Source organism: Chelonia mydas, chromosome 9 (assembly GCF_015237465.2).
Source record: "Chelonia mydas isolate rCheMyd1 chromosome 9, rCheMyd1.pri.v2, whole genome shotgun sequence".
In the NCBI taxonomy this organism is placed as follows: domain Eukaryota; kingdom Metazoa; phylum Chordata; order Testudines; family Cheloniidae; genus Chelonia; species Chelonia mydas.
Genome location: NC_057855.1, coordinates 86,104,753 through 86,125,430, shown reverse-complemented (window position 1 = coordinate 86,125,430; position 20,678 = coordinate 86,104,753). Strand labels below are relative to the sequence as shown.

Genomic DNA, 20,678 nt, shown 5'->3' with positions numbered 1-20,678 from the left:
TAAAGAATGATGATTAGGTTCATAAAGAAATTCAAGAGAAAGCATACGTCTTCCACCAGCTACTCTGAGTAAGAAATTAGTAACTATAAATAGTACAAACCAGGGATATTAAAATTGTTACATTCAAGACTTAATATTCCCTAAAGATGTTAAATATGGATGTAGTATTCTTAAAGTATCCCATTAAATTTGCAGGCTATGTTGTTCAGTTGGATTTAAGTACACCATGTAAACATAGTAAGCATTTTTATATAACCAGATATCTTAACTCTTTCCCCATATTAGATTATTTTCAGAATAGAAAGCAACAGATGCGGTGTTAACTCAGAATCATGTCACCCAGGTATCCAAGTTAAATATTTTCTGTCAAAATACTGTAATCTAGAGACAAAAAAATTAAGACTCTCATATCTTTGCCCAGCTATGCTTGAAGAAGGACCGGAGAAACTGGATGTGATTTGATTAGGCCCCAGCTTTATTCTTGTTTGGGAGCACCCGGCAGACAAAAGTGAAGAGTGCAAGTAATTCCATGATCATTTTCATATATACCCAGAGGCTTTCATCAGCTCTCCCCCTTACCCATCCTGGACTCCAGCTAACCCACTGATGAGACCTGACTCCCCACTGAAATGAAGGGAGGGGGAAAGCTATAAAGGGGGGGGTCCCCTTGCACCAGTCAAAGCAGTTCCGAACTCCCCATGTTTCCGCTCCTTTAACAAATGCCTCCTTTGAATCTTTCACCAATCCATTTTATCTGATCACTGTATCCCATCCCTACAGAGTACCTACACTGGACTCTAACTCCCGTTCCATGTTTGCTCCAATTAAGTACCCCCTAAATCTGCCTGGGGAAGGCAAACCCCTCCCCCATTTTGCCTTGGCCAATCTGGTGGTGAGGAAGAAATTCCATCCCAGCCCCCAAAGAAAGGAGCAAGTAGCGCAACACCCACAGAGGATCCTGACAACCTGGTATTTCACCACTTCTATGGGTGGGAGTCGCTCCACCTGTCCCAGGTAAAAGATGGCTTTTCCTTCCCAGGAGGGACCTATATAGTGCCCCCTCTCTTCCGGTCAGCTGAAAGAAGGGGAGGGATGGGTCAACATCCACATGCTAGCCTGCTTTGCACCCCAAGTCACCCCATGTCTCTCTAACCCCTTAAAGAGGTACACACCTTCCTCTCACAATCTTAAAAGTGGCCCCCTGCACCTCACTCAATCTGCAGTGTGATCATTATTTTTACATATGTAGGGCCAATTTTACTCTCAGTTACACCCAGAAGTCTCCAGTGTAACTCATCTGATGAAGTGAGCTGTAGCTCACGAAAGCTTATGCTCAAATAAATTTGTTAGTCTCTAAGGTGCCACAAGTACTCCTTTTCTTTTTTCAGGTGTAACTAGGATACATTTTGACCCATATTCTTCATGTGGTTGGATGACTTCTTGTACAGAATGAAAGGTATTTATCCTCAAGAACAAATTAACTATACAATACTCGCATGTGGGCGTGGGATAAGAAAAAATATATTTAACCATCCCAAATAGATAAGAATGGTCCAAGCTGTTTAGATCACTTTTTTACTATACACATATAATTTAATATATGGTCTTCTGAAGTCCTTATTCTTAATTTATTCAGCCCTCAGCCAGGGAAAAACTCACACTGGCATTAATGAGAGTTTTGCTTGAATGAAAACTGAGAAAGCACTTCAAGATCTGGCCCACTGAAAATACCATTCAGTAGTGTGTAGCATGCAAGAGTGGATTTGCTTGAGATCAATGTAAAAGAAGCATTCTACCACAGTCCACATCTTTGGATCCTTCTAATGCTGCCATTTAAATGTGGTTATCTATCTGTTGTTATGATACTACACTTTTGGAGACTAAAGGAAAGGAAAATGAGACTTTTTCATACTACAAGTTGTCATAAATATAAAGAGAAGGGTAAACCCCTTTAAAATCCCTCCTGGCCAGAGGAAAAATCCTCTCACCTGTAAAGGGTTAAGAAGCTAAAGGTAACCTTGCTGGCACCTGACCAAAATGACCAATGAGGAGACAAGATACTTTCAAAAGCTGGGAGGAGGGAGAGAAACAAAGGGTCTGTGTCTGTTGGTATGCTGCTTTTGCCGGGGATAGACCAGGGATGGAGTCTTAGAACTTTTAGTAAGTAATCTAGCTAGGTATGTGTTAGATTATGATTTCTTTAAATGGCTGAGAAAAGAATTGTGCTGAATAGAATGACTATTTCTGTCTGTGTGTCTTTTTTGTAACTTAAGGTTTTGCCTAGAGGGATTCTCTGTGTTTTGAATCTAATTACCCTGTAAGGTATCTACCATCCTGATTTTACAGGGGTGATTCCTTTCCTTCTATTTACTTCTATTTCTATTAAAAGTCTTCTTGTAAGAAAACTGAATGCTTTTTCATTGTTCTCAGATCCAAGGGTTTGGGTCTGTGGTCACCTATGCAAATTGGTGAGGATTTTTACCAAACCTTTCCCAGGAAGTGGGGTGCAAGGGTTGGGAGGATTTTGGGGGGAAAGACGTGTCCAAACTACGTTTCCCAGTAAACCCAGTTAGAGTTTGGTGGTGGCAGTGGATATTCCAAGGACAAAGGATAAAATTAATTTGTACCTTGGGGAAGTTTTAACCTAAGCTGGTAAAAGTAAGCTTAGGAGGTTTTCATGCAGGTCCCCACATCTGTACCCTAGAGTTCAGAGTCGGGGAGGAACCTTGACACAAGTAATGAATATAAGTTTTAAGAAACTAAATTATGGAACTAATAGAAAAGCCATTTTCCCTTAATTTTATTCTAGTTGCAAGAAGTCATTTTCATAGACAATTTGGACAAACCCTCTGAACCCAGGATTTCTGCAGGTCTCTTCTTCTCCAGGTCTCTCTTTACAGGTCAGGTAAGACAGGCTTTGGGGAAGAAGAAACAATATTTCACAACGTAATTTTCCCCCTTTCAACCTGATAATGCAGTCACCCAATTTCATACCACAAACATTCATTGAGGTGGCCTACTAAGAAATTTGCTGATGGTGAAGAAGTCTATTTTCACAGTAATTGAGAAAATACTGGTCTCTGTGCACATCACATGACATTCAAGGATAAACTTAGCAGATCTGGTTCATGAAGAGAGTCCTAAGTGTAAAGCGCTGGGCAATTCACTTAGATTAGTTCTTTATTACTACAATTATTTAAGACTTGAAAAGAACAGTGTTCAGAGAGTGCTTTTTTTTTTTACACTGTATGCAAGTCAACCTAGCACAGTACATAGTGCACACGCACATGCACATCTCTTGCTTCAAGTCCTCTGACCATGAATTTATTTATAAACTTAACCTGTGAATGAAAACTATTAACTCACCAGTAGTGGCCTAAATTCCTGTAGTCACAGAGTTTATCCATATGCTTTTTACAAACCTATAAGTATTGCTGTGTCCCATCCACAAGCGGAGAAGTACAATGAAGCCTATGATATCAACCCCAACCCTGTCAATTCCGCAGAGTGCAAACTGGGAGTTCAGACAGATAATGCCTCTTACCAGTATTCTTAGTTCCAGTGCCCTTCCCAACAGCAGTGCAACACCTCAATTTTCCCTCAACCTCCTATTCCCAATCAGAGGAGAGGATTTGGGACCCATGGCTAAGAATGTAACCTAAAACAGGCACCTTGATTAAAAAGTAGTGACAAAAGATTTATGGAGGACTAGGAGTTATGGGCTTAATGCAGCAATCACTGAGTGAAATGCTATGGCCTGGACTATGCAGGAGGTAAGACTAAATATTCCTAATAGCCCCTTCTAGCTTTAAAAATCTATGAATCTACAAAAAGTTACTCCATCCTCAAAACCCTATAACTAGGCCTCCTTCCCCTAATATCATGCAGTCCCTGATTCTTTCAATGCATAGGGAGTAAAGTAATACCAGCTTCCCCCTCCATCCACAACTACCCAATCTGCTGTCGGAGGAAATTTGTTACTGACCCCAAATATGACATTTAGTGTAACACTATGACCAGCTGACTATCACAACGACCCAGCCATAAAAAAGTGTTGCAAGCAAAATTTGACATCTTTGCCAAACAGCCAACCACATCTCAAGGTGTCAACTCCAAAAACCTTAAAATATTGGGCTGGAAAGATCCCCTTATCTCCATAATACAAGTAAGTGTGCTCCCTTTGCAATCAGCCTTCCCTTTAAACATTCCAGTGCTGAGCAGGCAGACAATCCCTGGGCAGGCCATATTCAAGCCTGCTAATCCTTATTTAAGGACCAGAATGCCTAAAAAGTATTGTGAGTGGAAGGAAGGAGGTCCATATCCAACAGGCAGAATTCAGGTGAGAGATGAAAGAAGGCAACACTTGCTCTCCATACAAGCAAGTGGCAACACTCACATGACTTAGATGGTAGCAAAATAACAAAGAACATTGGCGCAGAAGACTTAATCCTCAGATGGATAAAGCACATGAGGGAAGTCATGCTCCTGTAACTTTGAAAATATATGGGACGTTTTCACTGGTGTACAAGGGGAATTGTATGACGATCACCCAAAGGACTAATTATAATTACACTATCAACTTTACACATGATCTGAACTCAAGTACCGTCAAAACATATACTACATCTACAAAATCGACATTAATCACAGGACCACTGTATCTCTACTAAAATAGCACTACTCTGAATACTACAATGGTATCAGTTATTTTCATTGCACCCTTCTGATATTTTCTTAGCCAGTAAAATAGGGGTGTGTGTGTGTTTGTGTATCTCTTTAATATGAATTCGTTCACAATTTCTATACTGTAGCATACATGTATAAATACAAAACTAGAACATGGGATAGGCCTACTCATACTTAGTGGAGATATGTGATAATATTTATTTACCTATTTTCTGAAATACTCAGTGGGGAAATTATTAGAAAATATTTCTATTTGTTGCTTGCTACAATGAGGTGAATAATGCTTTGATTTTCTTACTAACTTTTTTTAAAAAATTCTACCTTCTGGGAACATTCAAATACTACATAAGCATAAAGCCTGGAAGAGAACACAAACTTTTTCAACAATAGTGATAAAGCCTCACATACCACAAGGATCACAGACACGAGTGATGAAAGAGATCTATCCAATCCATTTGGCAGAAAAAGCAGGGCTGTGCCCACAGTATGTTTTTTTAGCATTTTGCCCAGTATGACAGGAGTCTGAAGTAAAGGGTTTATCCCACCTCCACAGGAGATTATTGTACAGTATACAAAAAAGAGTCTGATCTTGAAAACACTTAATATTGGGCATAGCACTTTTAACTGAGGGTAGTACCATTGGAGTCAACTGGAACTAGTCAGTCTGAAGTACTATGACCAGAAGCCAGTGTTTGCAGAATGAGCTCCTACTTGAAGTACATACACTACAACTGCATTTACAGGATTAGGGCCTGATCCAAAGACCACTAAAGTTAACATCAATGGGTTTCAGATCAGTCCCTATGTTCCTAATGTATGCAAAGGGGAAGCTAACATTGCTTCCACTGTTAAAAGGAAATATACAAATTAACCCAAAACATCTTCTCACTTTCATATTTTCAATATATACTATGAACATAACATAAACATAATTTAAGCCTTTTGATTTGTCTATAGAATGAGGATCTATAGAAAGAGAAGAAAAATAAACAAGAAAAGAAAAGGTTCAAATAAGCTGCTCTTTATATTTTAGTATACTATACGATTGCTTTATTACCATTCTCTCCATCAGACTTCCTTTCATGGTCAGTGTCAGTGAGAGACAAAGCTGAGTTTGCCCGGCTTGACAAACAGGAACTGTGTTCTGATTTCATCCCCGTCATCCACATCCTCAGAGTATGATCTGGTGAAGCACCACCTTCAGTCTCAGTATCCACATCTGAACCCATCTCCAATGGGTAACCATGTTGAGATACACCACGCAAGTCTGTCTGGTAGCCAGAGCACACGATGTGTGGATTTTCACAGAATTCCATCTCTGAAACAAACAAATGTTCAGAGAAAAATTTTGAGATTAGAAGCAATATTCTCTTTAACATACTCCATTTTGGGAAATCTATTTTAGCATTATAAATAAAACAGATACAGAAAAGTCTTTTGATTCAATGACTCTGGGCTCGATCCTGCCTTTTGAGGTTCCTCAATGTAATGAATTTTTTAAATGTATGCTGTAAATTGGGTATTAATGTATTTTAATTTTATTCCTTCTATTCTGGTAGGAATGTATATTATTAAAGTATCGACACACACAAATTTAAGAATTAGTAAAATTTTGCAGCATTAGTTTACCACAGAGCTGAATGAACACCAAATAATGTATGCAAATGATAATGTCAAGCCAATATACTGATTTCACCAACATGATTTTTTCCCCTTAAATTTTTCTAAAATTAATTCAGTCCCACAAAATAGAATCCTACTCAATATGTTTTGTCATGGAAAATGTTTGGTGAATTCAGTGTCTGTAAAAGATGAGGAATTCACAAAACTTTGTTTGAAATTCTCTGGTAAATCCACAGGAGACAAAGAATGTTTACTTACCAGTTACTATGGTTCTTTGGGCGTACTGTCCCTGCATATTCACATTTATAGAATGTGGCTCTCCAGTGTCACTGAACTTCAGAAACTTTCTAGAAAACCAGTGACTGTTAGGACAGCACAAGTGCCCCTTTATGGGACTGAATAATCAGAGCCACAATTTTAATGGGCTGTACAATCCCCAACCATTTCAGTCACTCCACACACAGTATAGCTGTATATCAGTAGAACTTTGGAGAAGAGTGGAAGGTGGGCAGGGCTGAATATGCAGAGGAGAGACTCTCAAAGAACCACAGGCAAGTAACCTATCTTTCTTCTTTGAGATAGCCTCTGTATATCCTCACCTGGGAAAAACAGACTCTCAGAAACATAGGTTGAGGAGTTTTCATTAAAGGATTGCAGAACTGACCTCCGAAATTGAATATCAGACCCCTACTCCCAGTTGAGAAAGTTGTGCTGTGTACAGAAGTATAGAGAATTCCTGGTAGTTGCCCTGTAAATTTCTATGATGGAAACATTAGAGCAGCGGTTCTCAAACTGTGGGTTGGGACCAGTGTTCCCTCTAATTTTTCCCACCCATGTGTGGAATGAATTTTGTTATGTGCACCAGTGTGTGCAAGTTAATGGTAGATGATTATTTGACACATCACCTCCATATTGGTGCACATAACAAAATTCATGTGGTGGGGGTGAGGGGTTCAGGGTGTGGGAGGGGGCTCAAGGCTGGGCATAGGGTTGCGGTGCAGGAGTCTGAGGGCTCCGGCTGGGGGTGTGGGCTCTGGGGTGGGGCCAGAGATGAGGGGCTGGGGCAGGGGTAGGGCCATGGTGTGTGGGGGAGGGCTCTGGCTGGGGGTGCAGGCTCTGAGGTGGGGCTGGGGATGAGGGGTTTGGGGTGGAGAAGGTGCTCCGGAGCTATGGCAGGGAGAGAGGACTCCCCCCAGCTCTCTCTCCCCGCAGCAGCACCTGGGCTGGGGTGGATAGGCGCCTCTCCCCCGGCTGCGGAAGCTCCGGGACTGGAGTTGGGTTTGAGAAGAGATGCCCTGGCCATGGCTGGGTCTGGGCACGGCTGCCCGGGTTTGGGCCAAGCCGCCCTGGCCGGGTCTGGGCTGTGACACGCTGTGTTGGCTGGGGCCAGGCTGCCACAGCTGGAACCAGGTTGGGCGCCCTGGGTTCGAGCCAATCTGGCTGCGTTTGGCTCCGGGCCAGGCCGCCCCTACCATGGCTGGGTCCGGGCCGCGCCGGGCCATGCCACTCTGGGCTGCCATGGCTGGGTTTGGGCCAGGCCGCCGTGGCTGGCTCCGGGGCTGGGCCGAGCTGCCTGGGTCTGGGCTGCGGCATAGTTGGGGGCAGGGGGCCACCCCGGGCATTGCAGGTTGAGGGCCGAGTTAGGTTAGAGCTGGGGGAGGGGCGCTCTCCCCGGCCATGGCAGGTCCCCAGGCAGGTTCCCTGAGCACCTGTGTGGTACTCAATAGGCGGCTGCATGGACATTCAGCTTATGGGGAACTTAGGTCAGAACCCCTAAGTGGGTCGCAACCCCATTTTAATGGGGTCACCAGGGTCAGCATTAGACCTGCTGGGACCCAGGGCTGAAGCTGAAGCCTGAGCTCCACCTCCATCTGAGGCAATGGGGCTCAGGCTGCAGCCCTCTCTCCCTCCACCAAGAAGGGGGGTCATGGTGCAATAAAGTCTGAGAACTCCTGCATTAGATGGAGGCTTAATGCTCACCCTAGCTTAAAGCCTCAGTGTCCAGCCTAATCCATTTGACAGGCACTGAGTGGAAAGGGCACTCCCTCAAAGGCTACAAAAACCTTGGTGACTTCCCTGAAGGTCTTGGCCAACATTTACAAACCTAGGCACCTAACGTTAGGCTCCTGTATTGATAAACTGCCTGATTTCAAAAGGTGCCAAGCTTCTGTACCTCCCACTGTGCTTGTCTTTTTGAGTCCAAGACATAAAAGACAACTAATTCTAAACACCAGTCTGGGAATGGTCTTCCCTGATGCACATTAGACTGCATGCACCTTTATAACCTCCACTACGAAAGCTCAAGTACTGTGAGCAGATGCTGTGTGGTCCCAAGACGCCCTATTTTTCTATGAGGTTCCCAAATCTCATCTGGAATACTCAGAGTTCCACCTTGATGAAAAATCGTTGGGTACATTTAGAATATCTTTTATATCGCTCTGCCTGAGAATGGCTTCTGATATGGAGCACTGTTCAATTTTAGTCTTTAATTTTAATTATGTGTACCATACATCTGAGAGAGAAACTCTGAGCTCTTTATAGTCAAATTAGACAATATGGGCTAAATCTTGTTCCCTTTGAGGTTCAGGAGAGTTTTGCTTCAGCGGGGCCAGAATGAACTTTAGCAGGGCCAGATTTTGAACATCTGAGTCTAGTGTTGGGTTAAGAAAGCCATATGTAATGCACTATGGTCCCAACCACCTTTTCTGTGCACAAGATGAACATTTCAGATGTTTTTTTCTTGACAAATAATCATCTACCATTAACTTACTGCAAATTATCATTGCATTTACTTTCATCTACTTACAACACAGTAAGTTAATAAAAATACTTTATTGCCCAGTGTCGTACAAATATGGAGGACCAAGAGCTATATACCAGTATTTATGGTTCTCCCTGACTGAGTTCAAAATAGGGCTAATAATTAGCCAACTAAAGTGCTACACAGCTATAACGAGATATCAGTGACATGAAAACTAAATGAGATAAGAAAACCAGGCTACTTGTTTAAATGTGGATTGCAGATGCCAGGCTTTCACCCAATTCTTTGCGGACACAATCATCTATTACCAAAAAATGAGTGTAACAGCCAATTTAAAATTCTGATTAAATGGCATAAGAAGTTGAAGTTGACATGCTTTGGCTCTGAGTTAAACATCAAAAAAATGTTAAAGGGCAAAAAGTCACTGATGATTAGCTCACAGTCAGCAGTGGAAACAATCTTTGTCAAATCTGTGGAGAAACCCATGGATAGTTTCCACTGAATCAACGTATTACAACAGTTAGTCAGAGTTTCAGCAGATAGTATCAGAAAAGTGGAAGAAATGAATATCCTCTATTTATATAAAATCCATAATTATCAAAGGAAAGGAAGAGATTTATTTATTAAAGATGCAAGACTCAGGGCTTGTCTGCATTTACCAGGGGATCGATGCGCGGCGATGGATGCATCAGCAGTCTATTTAGCGGGTCTAGTGAAGACCCACTAGATCAACCACAGTTCACTCTCCCATCGACTCCTGTACTCCACTTGAACGAGAAGTGCAAGGGGAGTCGACAGGAGAGTGTCTCCCGCTGACATAGCATAGTGTGGACCCTGCAATAAGTAGATCTAAGTATGCTGACTTCAGCTATGTTATTCACATAGCTGAAGTTGCGTAATTTAGATTGCTCTCCCCCCGTAGTGTAGAAAAGGCCTCAGAGGTGGTCAGATTAGCCTCAGACATTTGGTCGGTTGTAGTCTCTCTCAAGACTGGATGTTATAACTGCTATGAGACGATACTTTTGAAAAAATAAATAATTTTACTACATGAAGTACAATTTTTATTTAAAGATGTAAAATATTTTTCTTTACTTACTCCTCGATGTAATAATGTCTTTCCAGGAGAATTAACTACAGGGCTAGCTTCCAATCTCAATTATTCCATAAACACAGAGTAAGTCCACTGATTTTGGGATTTCATCAGTGTAACTGAGATCAGAATCTTGCCAATATTTTAATGAGATTACAGGATACCGCGGCAATCTCTATGCACACAGAATCCCCACTGAAGTCAATGTCAGTTTTGCCTGTATCAGGACTGCAGGCATGTGATGAGGCTCTTTGGTTGTTTTTCATGTTTGTTTGTTTGTTTTAAATTTGGTAATCTTGCAGCATTTTTCATTCTCTATTTTTGGCAGATGTGGATAGACAAGGTATCTTTGTTCCTATCTTGAATCCTGCATTTCTGCAAGGTGCTCTACCAAGCTACTCTCCCCTCTATCAACTATCAGGTAGCTGACAAGGAGCTGAAACATTTTTCATACCCTGCTTCTCTTTCAAAGCAGCCCTGACTTTCTCTCATCAGTCAAAAGGCATCCTTAGTAAGTGCTAACACTTTAGTAACTCTGTGGGCTGTGCTAGCTGGGTCTATGACCCCAGTGGAGCTTGGGCTACAGGCGGCTTATTCTGCTGTGTCCGACTCCAGGCAGCTTGTTTGCCACTGGCAGCCTGCAGCCCAGGTTCCGTCAGTTTGCACTGGCAGAAACCAAGTGATGAATTCAGCCCAGGAAGTCTCACTAATGCTAATTAGATTACACACGTTTACAAAGGGCAGAATTTACCCCTCAGTCTATATATTAATTCAGAAAGTAGCAGCTAATGAATTCACTATTATAGATATTTTTTGTTGAGACGGAGCAAAACAAATTTACTTTTGTGTACAACAATTGATATTCAATTGAATTGTAACACTTTCCTTGGATACACAGAATATTTCCTTAAATATACAAGCTTTTGTAGGGTTTTAACTCCCATAGGATGCATTTTCTGCAAAGCACTTATAGTGCCGAAAGTGGTTGGTTTTTTTAGCTTTGCACATCTAATCTTGTTACCTAAAATACTCCAATATTCCCTAAGGGAGATAAAGTTCAAGTGGATTTATGATAGGTCTCTTCTTACCAAAAAGCTATAGTCTCAGGAGAAATTAGAGGACATTCATACAAAATCCAAGTTTTACACAAATTATGTGTTGGGGGAAAAGGTATAAGAATATATAAAATAAATATGAAAAATCATCACAGGACTGCTGTGGTATAGCTAGCTCCAGCTTTGATGCTAAGAAACAATGTGACCTTTGAACCCTGGTATACATAAACATAAATATGGAAATATAAATGGGAATTTAGAAATATTTTATGTTATTGGGAAATGAAGAAAATTCATCATAATTCAAATTTACTAATGGATAAGATGCAAATTCCAATTTCTCCTTTAAAAAATTATTGTTTTGTGCAGGAAAAATGTACAAATGGGCAGAACAGAATATTTTACTCTCTACTGGGTAATGATGCTTTGGCAATTCTTTGTGAGATGTTCACTTTGGTATTGTAATCTGGTAACTGAACTGGCAGCCAAGAGAACCTGCCTCCTGCCCTCTCCCCCCCACCCCCCTCCACTGCCCTTTTCTCTGCCCCACATCCAGATAGCTCTTAAAGCATTATAGCTCCTTGTCCATTGGAGGAAGTAAAGCATTATAGCTCCTTGTCCATTGAAGGAAGCACTCCCAGCCCACACAGTATTTCTGAAGTCTTGACTATACTGGAATTTTAGCCACCAATGTAACTACAATTCAGAGTTTGGATTTGCAAAAACTGGTGTAAATTGTGTCCACACTAGGTATTTGCCCCAGTGCAGCTATTTTGATGGCTAAAATTCCAGTGACGATAATGCCTGACGGATGGTAAAAAGGTGTATCTAATTTCAGGGCTTTTTCAGTTGTGGATTCATTGTCCCCTAAATGTTTAGGAATAACTTTCCATGAGTTTCAATTTGTGAAGTTTTCTGTTCACTTTTTCATTGTGAGGAGTGGCATACCCCTGTGGAAAAAATTGGAGAATCCATTCCTTTACTCACAAATCATCCCAGATCTATGCACATCTTAGGGGATCCATAGGAGCCAGGGGAACATCTGCACAGATCCCATTTACATAAATTCTGCCACGCAGCCTCACAGGCTACGGCTAGCTTCTGGACAGCTTGGCATCCCCAGAAGTCCTGGCTTCCTAGGGCTCTCATGGGGCTGTTACCCCCTAATTTCTCTTAAAAGGAAGTTCCAAAGTGTTGCTTTCCCTTACAGATATGGGAGAGGAGAGAATTTGTAGAAACCTGGATGAGTCCCAAGTCCTAGCTCCCAAGTCCTTCCTATTTTTGTTCACTAACAAAGTTTATATTTTACTTAGGGCTGTCAAGTGATTAAAAAAATTAATCATGGTTAATCGTGCTGTTAAGCAATAATAGAATACTATTTATTTACATTTTTGGATGTTTTCTACATTTTCAAATATATTGATTTCAATTACAACACAGAATACAAAATGTACAGTGCTCACTTTATATTTATTTTTGATTACAAATATTTACACTGTAAAAACCAAAAGAAACAGTATTTTTCAGTTTACCTAATACAAGTACTGTAGTACAATCTCTTTGTCATGAAAGTTGAACTTACAAATGATGTACAAAAAATAACTGCAATCAAAAATAAAACAATATAAAACTTCCTACTTCCTACAAGTCCTCTTCCTACTTCTTGTTCAGCCAGTCCCTCAGACAAACAAGTTTGTTTACATTTGCAGGAGATAATGCTGCCCGCTTCTTGTTTACAATGTCACCTGAAAGTGAGAACAGGTGTTCACATGCATTGTTGTAGCTGGTGTCGCAAGATATTTACGTGCCAGGTGTGCTGAATATTCATATGTCCCTTCATGCATCAACCACCATTCCAGGGGATATGCGTCCATGCTGATGATGGGTTCTGCTCGATAACAACCAAAGCAGTGCAGACCAATGTATGTTCATTTTCATCATCTGAGTCAGATGCCATCAGCGGAAGGTTGATTTTTTTTGGTGGTGGTTTGGGTTCTGTAGTTTCCACATTGGATTGTTGCTCTTTTAAGATTTCTGAAAGCATGCTCCACACCTTGTCCCTCTCAGATTTTGGAAGGCACTTCATATTCTTAAACCTTGGGTTGAGTGCTGTAGCTATCTTTAGAAATCTCACATTGGTACCTTCTTTACGTTTTGTCAAATCTGCTGTGAAAGTGTTCTTAAAATGAACAACATGTGCTAGGTGATCTGAGAATGCTAGAACATGAAATAAATGGCAGAATGTTTGTAAAACAGAGCAGGAGACATACAATTCTCCCCCAATGAATTCATTCACAAATTTCATTAACGCATGATTTTTTTAACGAGCGTCATCAGCATGCCCTCTGAAATGGTGGTTGAAGCATGAAGGGGCATATGAATGTTTGGCATATTTGGCACGTAAATACCTTGCAATGCCTGTGACAAAAGTGCCATGTGAATGCCTGTTATCACTTTCAGGTGACGTAAATAAGAAGCGGGCAGCATTATCTCCGTAAATGTAAACAAACTTGTTTGTTTTAGTGACTGGCTGAACAAGAAGTAGGACTGAGTGGACTTGTAGGTTCTAAAGTTTTACATTGTTTTGTTTGTGAGTGTAGTTATGTAAAAAAAATCTACATTTGTAAGTTACACTTTCATGATAAAGAGATCACACTACAGTACTTGTATGAGGTGAAATGAAAAATACTATTCCTTTTGTTTATCACTTTTACAGTGCAATATTTGGAATCAAATATAATAATATAAAGTGAGCACTATACACTTTGTATTCTGTGTTGTAACTGAAATCAATATATTTGAAAATGTAGAAAAACATCCAAAGCATTTAATAAATTTCAATTGGTATTGTATTGTTAATCGTGAGAGTTAACTGTGATTAATCAACAACCCTAATCTTACTACAAGTATCCTAGACTAGCATATCCAATCATGGTTTTAGATGGGCAGTCTTTTTTAGCCATAGCTTACGAAGATCACTAACAATGGAGATTTGTAACTACAAATGCCCATGTTGTTGTTTCTCAGCCATGTTTATGCTTAGATGAGTCAAAAGCAAAACAAAGTATAATTGATCATAGTTTATTGCCATGATCAGCTATTTTAGAATCATACTTAAAACATGTCCATCTATTTACCAAGCTTTTGTCTGGAAGGGTAGATAGCAGGAATGCAGGAATCAACATGGAATTTTCAAGGTTGGGAGGCTGTTCAGGCTGATATTTATCAATGAAATAGGTACGGTATATTGTTTCCCATTTTGTACTTGTGCCAGGAGATTGTATGGTGAAAACATTTTAGAAATTTCAAAATGAAAATAAACAAAACCCTACAAAGTCAGCCATTTGTACCATAATATTTAAACGCAGAGAGAGAGAGGGAGCAAGCACACACACTTTCCTTTCACTCTGACAGGAATTTAAATCAGATGGAGGGAGTGAATTTTCCATTGATTTTTGGATGAGATCAAGACCATCCTAAGTTCTATCCTAAATGAGAAATTTTGAGGGCTGCTGAACACTGCAAATCCAGCGTGCTCAATGGCCCTTAAAATTTCTCATTTCTTACCAGGGTCGTACGGTTTACTGGTTGTACATTGGGCTAGAGTATTAAACATGTAGGGATAACCAAAGACCTCCATAAGATCATTTATCTAATACAGTCTGCAAAATAACCCAGCACGTCTTTGTTTTTACATTTCAAGTTCTGTACTTGTTTGGTTGTCATACTCATGCTGGTGGGTGGGGTTAATGAGAATATTTAAAGACATTAAACTCTGGAGAGTATTTATACAAGAAGCCATTGAGGGAGAGAGAAGGCCACAATGCATATCAAATAGAGTATTATTTTGCCTTTATACATCCCCTTTCCATTGCCATTTATTCAAATATCACCCATCCCTTAACATGCATAAATTTATGTGATATTTTAATAGATTTGCTGGGTTTATTATATGTTTTTGCATTAAATCCATGCTACATGGATCTCCATCAGTCCTTTAGACCATTTTTAATGTAAATAAATGTTTTCTTTGGGGGTATTTCAACTTTTCTTTTGTTCCCTTTACTTTCCTTACCCATTTAACTTATTTTCTTATTTCTCTTTCCAGAGCTAGCCACCAAAAGATGTCAAGGGAGAATAAGAAGGCAACCTAAGGGAGCACAGGCCACCTTCCTGTCACAGAAGGTTAGCAGAATAAACAGAATTCTGATATACCCATGCTTTAGTGTCTCCTTTCTTCTGTATTAGCCCAATACATTTTTATATATTGTTTTAAAGTACTGTACTAATTCTCAGAGAATTTAATCCCAGCAGTGCTATGTCGCTTCATTTTACTGAAAAAATGAATCTTATTTTTATAATTATTTTACACTTTTAGCAGATCAGGAATAGCAACTATTTTAGCAGGAGGAAAACAAGGAAAGAAATAAGTATATAAGACCCCTATCTCAGAGCTGTTGCCTTAGGAAGGCAAAGGGTTTGAAATTATTTAATAGGATTCACAGAGAAAGAGAAAGAGAGAGAGGGAGAGAGGAAAAGGGGACCTTGTATCTGGAAAAGCTCTTGACAGATGAGCCAAATTACTTCATGGTTACCGGAGAGAGGTTCTGGCTGTTTCAGGGCCCTAAACTATGCTAAATCTATATTATCTGTACTAAAGTGTTTTCTTCTCTGCATGCTCCTGAAGAAGAGAAAGAACCAGTGTCTGGCCTCATAAAAGAAGATAAACTTTATTTCACCAGGAAGCCACACCCTTGTAAAACACTTCTGAATTATTCTGGCTCTCAGAGGCAACTTCTCACCTCCTGAGTGATTGAGCTACCCTCCATACTACGTGAGCTCATAAGGTTCATGAGATGACCCCCTATTATTTATATTGTAGCAGTACCTAGTAGTCCATAGTAATGGACCTGGGCCCCATTGTATTCGGCACTGCAGAAACTCGTAAAAACAGACAATCCCTGCTCCAAAGAGCAAACAATCTAATAAACCTTCTAAACTTGTATGTGAAGGGAGCTGGAGTCAGTCAGAGCACTGACAAGCATCCTAAAGCATGCAGATTAGGCAAATCAGAGGGGTGGGAGAGAGTTTTCATTCCCTGAGCACTGCTACCTGGGCTTGGGGAGTAAACGGTAAGTGGGAAAGGGGTTCTTCACTCCGCAGACCCTCTCTATGAGAATTGTGGAGTAGCAGGACAGGTGGTGAGGTTCTATCCTGAGTCCTGTTGACCATGGTTCTCCTGTCAACCACATTTCCACCCCACTTCATCCCCAGTCCTTCAGGTATTAAGCAGAAGGGAAGTCACATTCTTTTTTTAAAATATTGCTAAGGTTTTGCTGGGTTAACATGCCTAAAACCTTGTATAGGCATCTTTTAATTATTATTTAAATCTAAGTAAATAAATGAATAAATGCACCTCCTCTATTCTACAGAAAAACTCTGAGCCTGAGCACCAACTAAGATTTCCAGGACGGTGATGAGCTTTTTGTAGTCCTTAGCAGTTCTGCAGTATCAGGTGCAAGGTGGCGAATGAAAACTAAGGTTAACAAGAGACTTGGTACTCATCAGACTGAATGGTCATTTCCCCCTTTAAGCCTGACATCTCCTAGCACAGAGGTGGGCAAACTATGGCCCGTGGGCCACATCCTGGCCCAGGAGGCTAGCCCCCAGCCCCTCCCCTGCAGCCATGCTGCCGCAATGCTCTGGGCGGTGGGGCTGCAGAGCCCGGCCTGACTCGGTGCTCTGTGCTGCGCAGCGCGGCTGCCTTTTGTGGTGCAGCCGCGCTGCCAGCCACCGGTGCTCCAGGCAGTGTGGTAAGGAGGCAGGGAGCAGAGGGGGGTTGGATCGAGGGCAGGGGAGTTCAGGGGGTGGTCAGGGGTGTGGATAGGGGTCAGGGCAGTCAGAGGGCAGGGAACAGGGGGGTCGAATGGAGCTAGGGGTCCTGGGGGGGCAGTCAGGAAGGAGAGGAGGGGTTGGATGGGGTGCCGGGAGGCGGTCAGGGGACAGGGAGCGGGGGAGGGGGGTGGTGGATGGGACAGGGGTCGGGGGGGCAGTCAGGAAGGAGGGGGGGTTGAATGGGGTGGGGGGGCAGTTAGGGGCATGGGGCAGTTAGGGGCGAGGGGTCCGGTGGTGGTCAGGGAGAAGGGGTGGTTGGATGGGGCAGGAGTCCCAGGGGGCATTCAGGAAGGAGGGGGGGTTGGATGGGGCAGCGGGGGGAAGTTAGGGGACCGAGAGCAGGGGGGGTGGATGGGACAGGGGTCCTGGGGGGGCTGTCAGGGGGCGAGAAGTGGGGGGGTCGGATATGGGGCAGGGGCCAGGCTATGCCTGGGTGTTTGGGGAGGCACAGCCTAACCGGCCCTCCATACAATTTCAGAAACCCGATGCGGCCCTCAGGCCAAAAAGTTTGCCTGCCGCTGTCCTAGCATCTACTGGAGAAAGCCTCCCCGCTTGTGAGCCTCTTTGCATTTGCAGGAATGGGTTTTTACTCCATCAGTCCTTTGGATCATTTATTTGGACAAATAAATTCCACACACAAAAACTTTGTTCAGGTGAAGTTAAAGTTAAAGGCACTTTTCAGTTGTTTGAAAGCAGATGGTCTTTCATTAACTTGAGTATTACTAAAGCATTATTAGTCCTTCCTGCGTACAATTTTATAGGAATCTTTGGTTTTTAAAAGCCATTTTCCAATAAAAAGATTTGCACCCATAAATGTGTGGCTAAGTCACACTTTAAGAAAGCAATAGATTATGGAGCCATTCATCTTTTCAAAATTAAATATACCACAGTCATAGCCTGTAGACTTCATTACGTTTGTATTTTTAAAAAATGTCAAGGCCAGACATTCATGAAGATTTGTACAGCTGATCCATAAATCAAGTTTTCCATGGCAGATAGCTCCATTTCTCTATTATTTGACTTTTCTCCCAGAAAGATGTTCAAATGAACAAATATAATTCCTTAAGACTAATTATAGAAAATAAGTAATATAGTACTTTTAACTTCATTCTGGGAAACCATATGGCTGCAACTCTAAGAGGCCAGAGTTAAGTTGTGGTTGTTGTTTGTGTGAGAGTCAGTGTCTTGTTTGAGAGATTAAACCTTAATTTTCAATTTGCTGGGTTTCCTAACAGGATTTATTTAGATATTAAATTCTAACAATCTGTAAAGATACACTCAAACTACCGATATATACCTGCAATCTTAATTTCACCTTTATGAAGCTTTTGTGTGAATAATGTTTAACACTAAAGTAGAATTAAAGCAGAACAATTTTCAGTAATTGAGAGAAAAAAAAATTAGGTCTGAACCTACAGAAATTTCTGATAGACCTTAGGGTGTAAAAAAGAAAGCCAGTTTCTCCCACCAGTTTTGATTTTAATTTATCAGCTGCTAAATTAAAATGTACACTATGAGTCTACATGCTGAAAAAAATATACCTCTAGGTTCTAAAACTTTTTTTGCATTTTTCCCTTTACTTTCAAGTAAAGTCCAATGGAATAAACTACGTTCTAAGGACAGATTCTGTTCTAAGTTAAACCAGTGTAAATATGGTGTAAACAAAATTAGACATTGGCTTCCATGTTATATGGACATCTTTGGTGTTCAATTTTTCATCATTGAGTAACAGATGATGCCACATGTACAGGTCAGGAGCCCAAATTATGATTTAATTTACACTGGTGTAAATGCAGCCTAACTCCTCTGAAACCAGGTGGCCAGACAATGGTGCTACATTGATTTATACACCCTGAGAATCTGGTCCAGTTCATACCTAGCAAATATCCCTGGTGGTGGAAAGTCTGTTGCAGATATGGTAATGCTAGAAATATGCCACACGTTTTCTTCTCTGGGGGACTTGCTGGGGAGCCACACAGCACAAAGAACAGGTGCCACTGATAAAACAGGGGTCGTGGAGTAACTCCATACGTTCCCTTATCAGAGTCCATCAGTAGGGATGGAGACCTAACCTCAATTTAAAGCTGCTTTAAAGGAAATCAGTGTTACTCCCACCTGTTTTCTCTCAGAGTGAACTGAATGGAGGGCAGGTAGCCAGGCCAGAGTGGAAAGTATAATTTATCACTCCCTGAGTCATCTTAAATGAATTTTCCCCAATGGAGTTAATTGCTGATTTGACTCAGTGTAACTGAGAGCTTGCCCCAGAATCAGTTATCTTTATTCATTCACTAAGTTTACACTCACCAACATTCTAGCCTGCAATGTATTTTCTAAATTTAAAATTATGAAAAAATACTTGCAACAAAACATGTAACAGAGATGAATCGAAGCACCTAGAGCCAAACTCACCCTAAGCAAGAATGTTCCGATCAAGTTTTCTAATTGGGCCCATCTCTAATGTACTCATCAGCATTAACCTCTCTGTTTACTAAATAATAAACTAGAGAGACACAATTCTTCTTTTGTTAGAATGCAGACAAAAACTACTGAAATCATTATGCTGTCATGGTAGAAACTATAGTTGACTAGAAAAATACTGGAGCAATGGACTTTCACCAATATCCTGTCACAGCAGTTAAGATCAGCTGGGAGGTTTCAACTCGCAGCTGGGAGGCTCTCAACTTGCACAGCTACTGAACCCTCCAAGAGGAGTGGCAGGGCTCCCTCTCAGTTTAGGACCCCCTGCCTTTGGAATTCATTCTCCTTGACAGCCTGTCAGAGCCAAAGTGTACCAATCTTCAAGGCACAATGCAAGACATTTATTTTATATAGCTTTTGACTGTTTTTGTTTTGATACCAAGGGCTCTGAGGGAAGGTTGTGTGTGAACAGCCAATCTAATTTGAGTTTTATTCTTTGCAACTGCTTTAACAATGATACGTGCTACAGAAGTGAGTAACTAATAAGGCTCTATTGTCCCCTCCATTTTTTGGAGCAAAGGACAAGAGACAAGAAAATATGGGCAAATGAAGTGAGGAAACAATGTCACTTCTGCTATATTATTCCCATGACTCCAGTTACATATGGAGAGAAAGGGCAGGGCAGGAAGAAAAGCCTCTGTCCGTGCACTCATCCTCCTTACAAACCAAAGGACCAGTTACAGGATTAATTTACCAGTTTCTCCCTCTACTATGAAATAAAGGGGCTGTTAGTGAATCTGTAGTAGAAATTTTGCTATCATGAAGCTGAGGAGAAGAGAGAGTAGGTGAAAGACAGGATCCAGTGTTAAGGTACAGAGTCTTTGCAGGATGAATTCCACATTTTATTTTTTCATGGGGTCTGAAAATTAGAGAACATAGGATCAATATGGTCCAAGGACTATACATTTCTTGGTATATAAATACTGTTTTTCCACAATCCAATGTTTCTCTAGCAAAAACTAGAAGAATCCCATCCTACAAGCACCCAGTGGTAATGTGTCTCCCTGGACCAAAGAGAAGAACTACAGGCTGCCTGAAAATCTCATTCCAGTTGGCCAGTAAAGCCAAATGGTGGGGAAGCTTGTGGGAG

General features: G+C 41.2%; 1 protein-coding gene across 9 annotated transcripts in view; it reads right to left on the bottom strand.

Moving 5' to 3' along the window:
- TENM1 (teneurin transmembrane protein 1) overlaps positions 1 to 20,678 on the bottom strand; it is a 517,886-nt gene that overhangs the window by 320,357 nt on the left and 176,851 nt on the right. For all 9 annotated transcript variants that reach the window (XM_037909021.2, XM_043523191.1, XM_043523186.1 and 6 more), the window contains one exon: positions 5,744 to 6,004. In XM_037909021.2, coding sequence (XP_037764949.1) covers positions 5,744 to 6,004 — 261 coding nt within the window. The remainder of the gene's footprint in view (positions 1 to 5,743; positions 6,005 to 20,678) is intronic.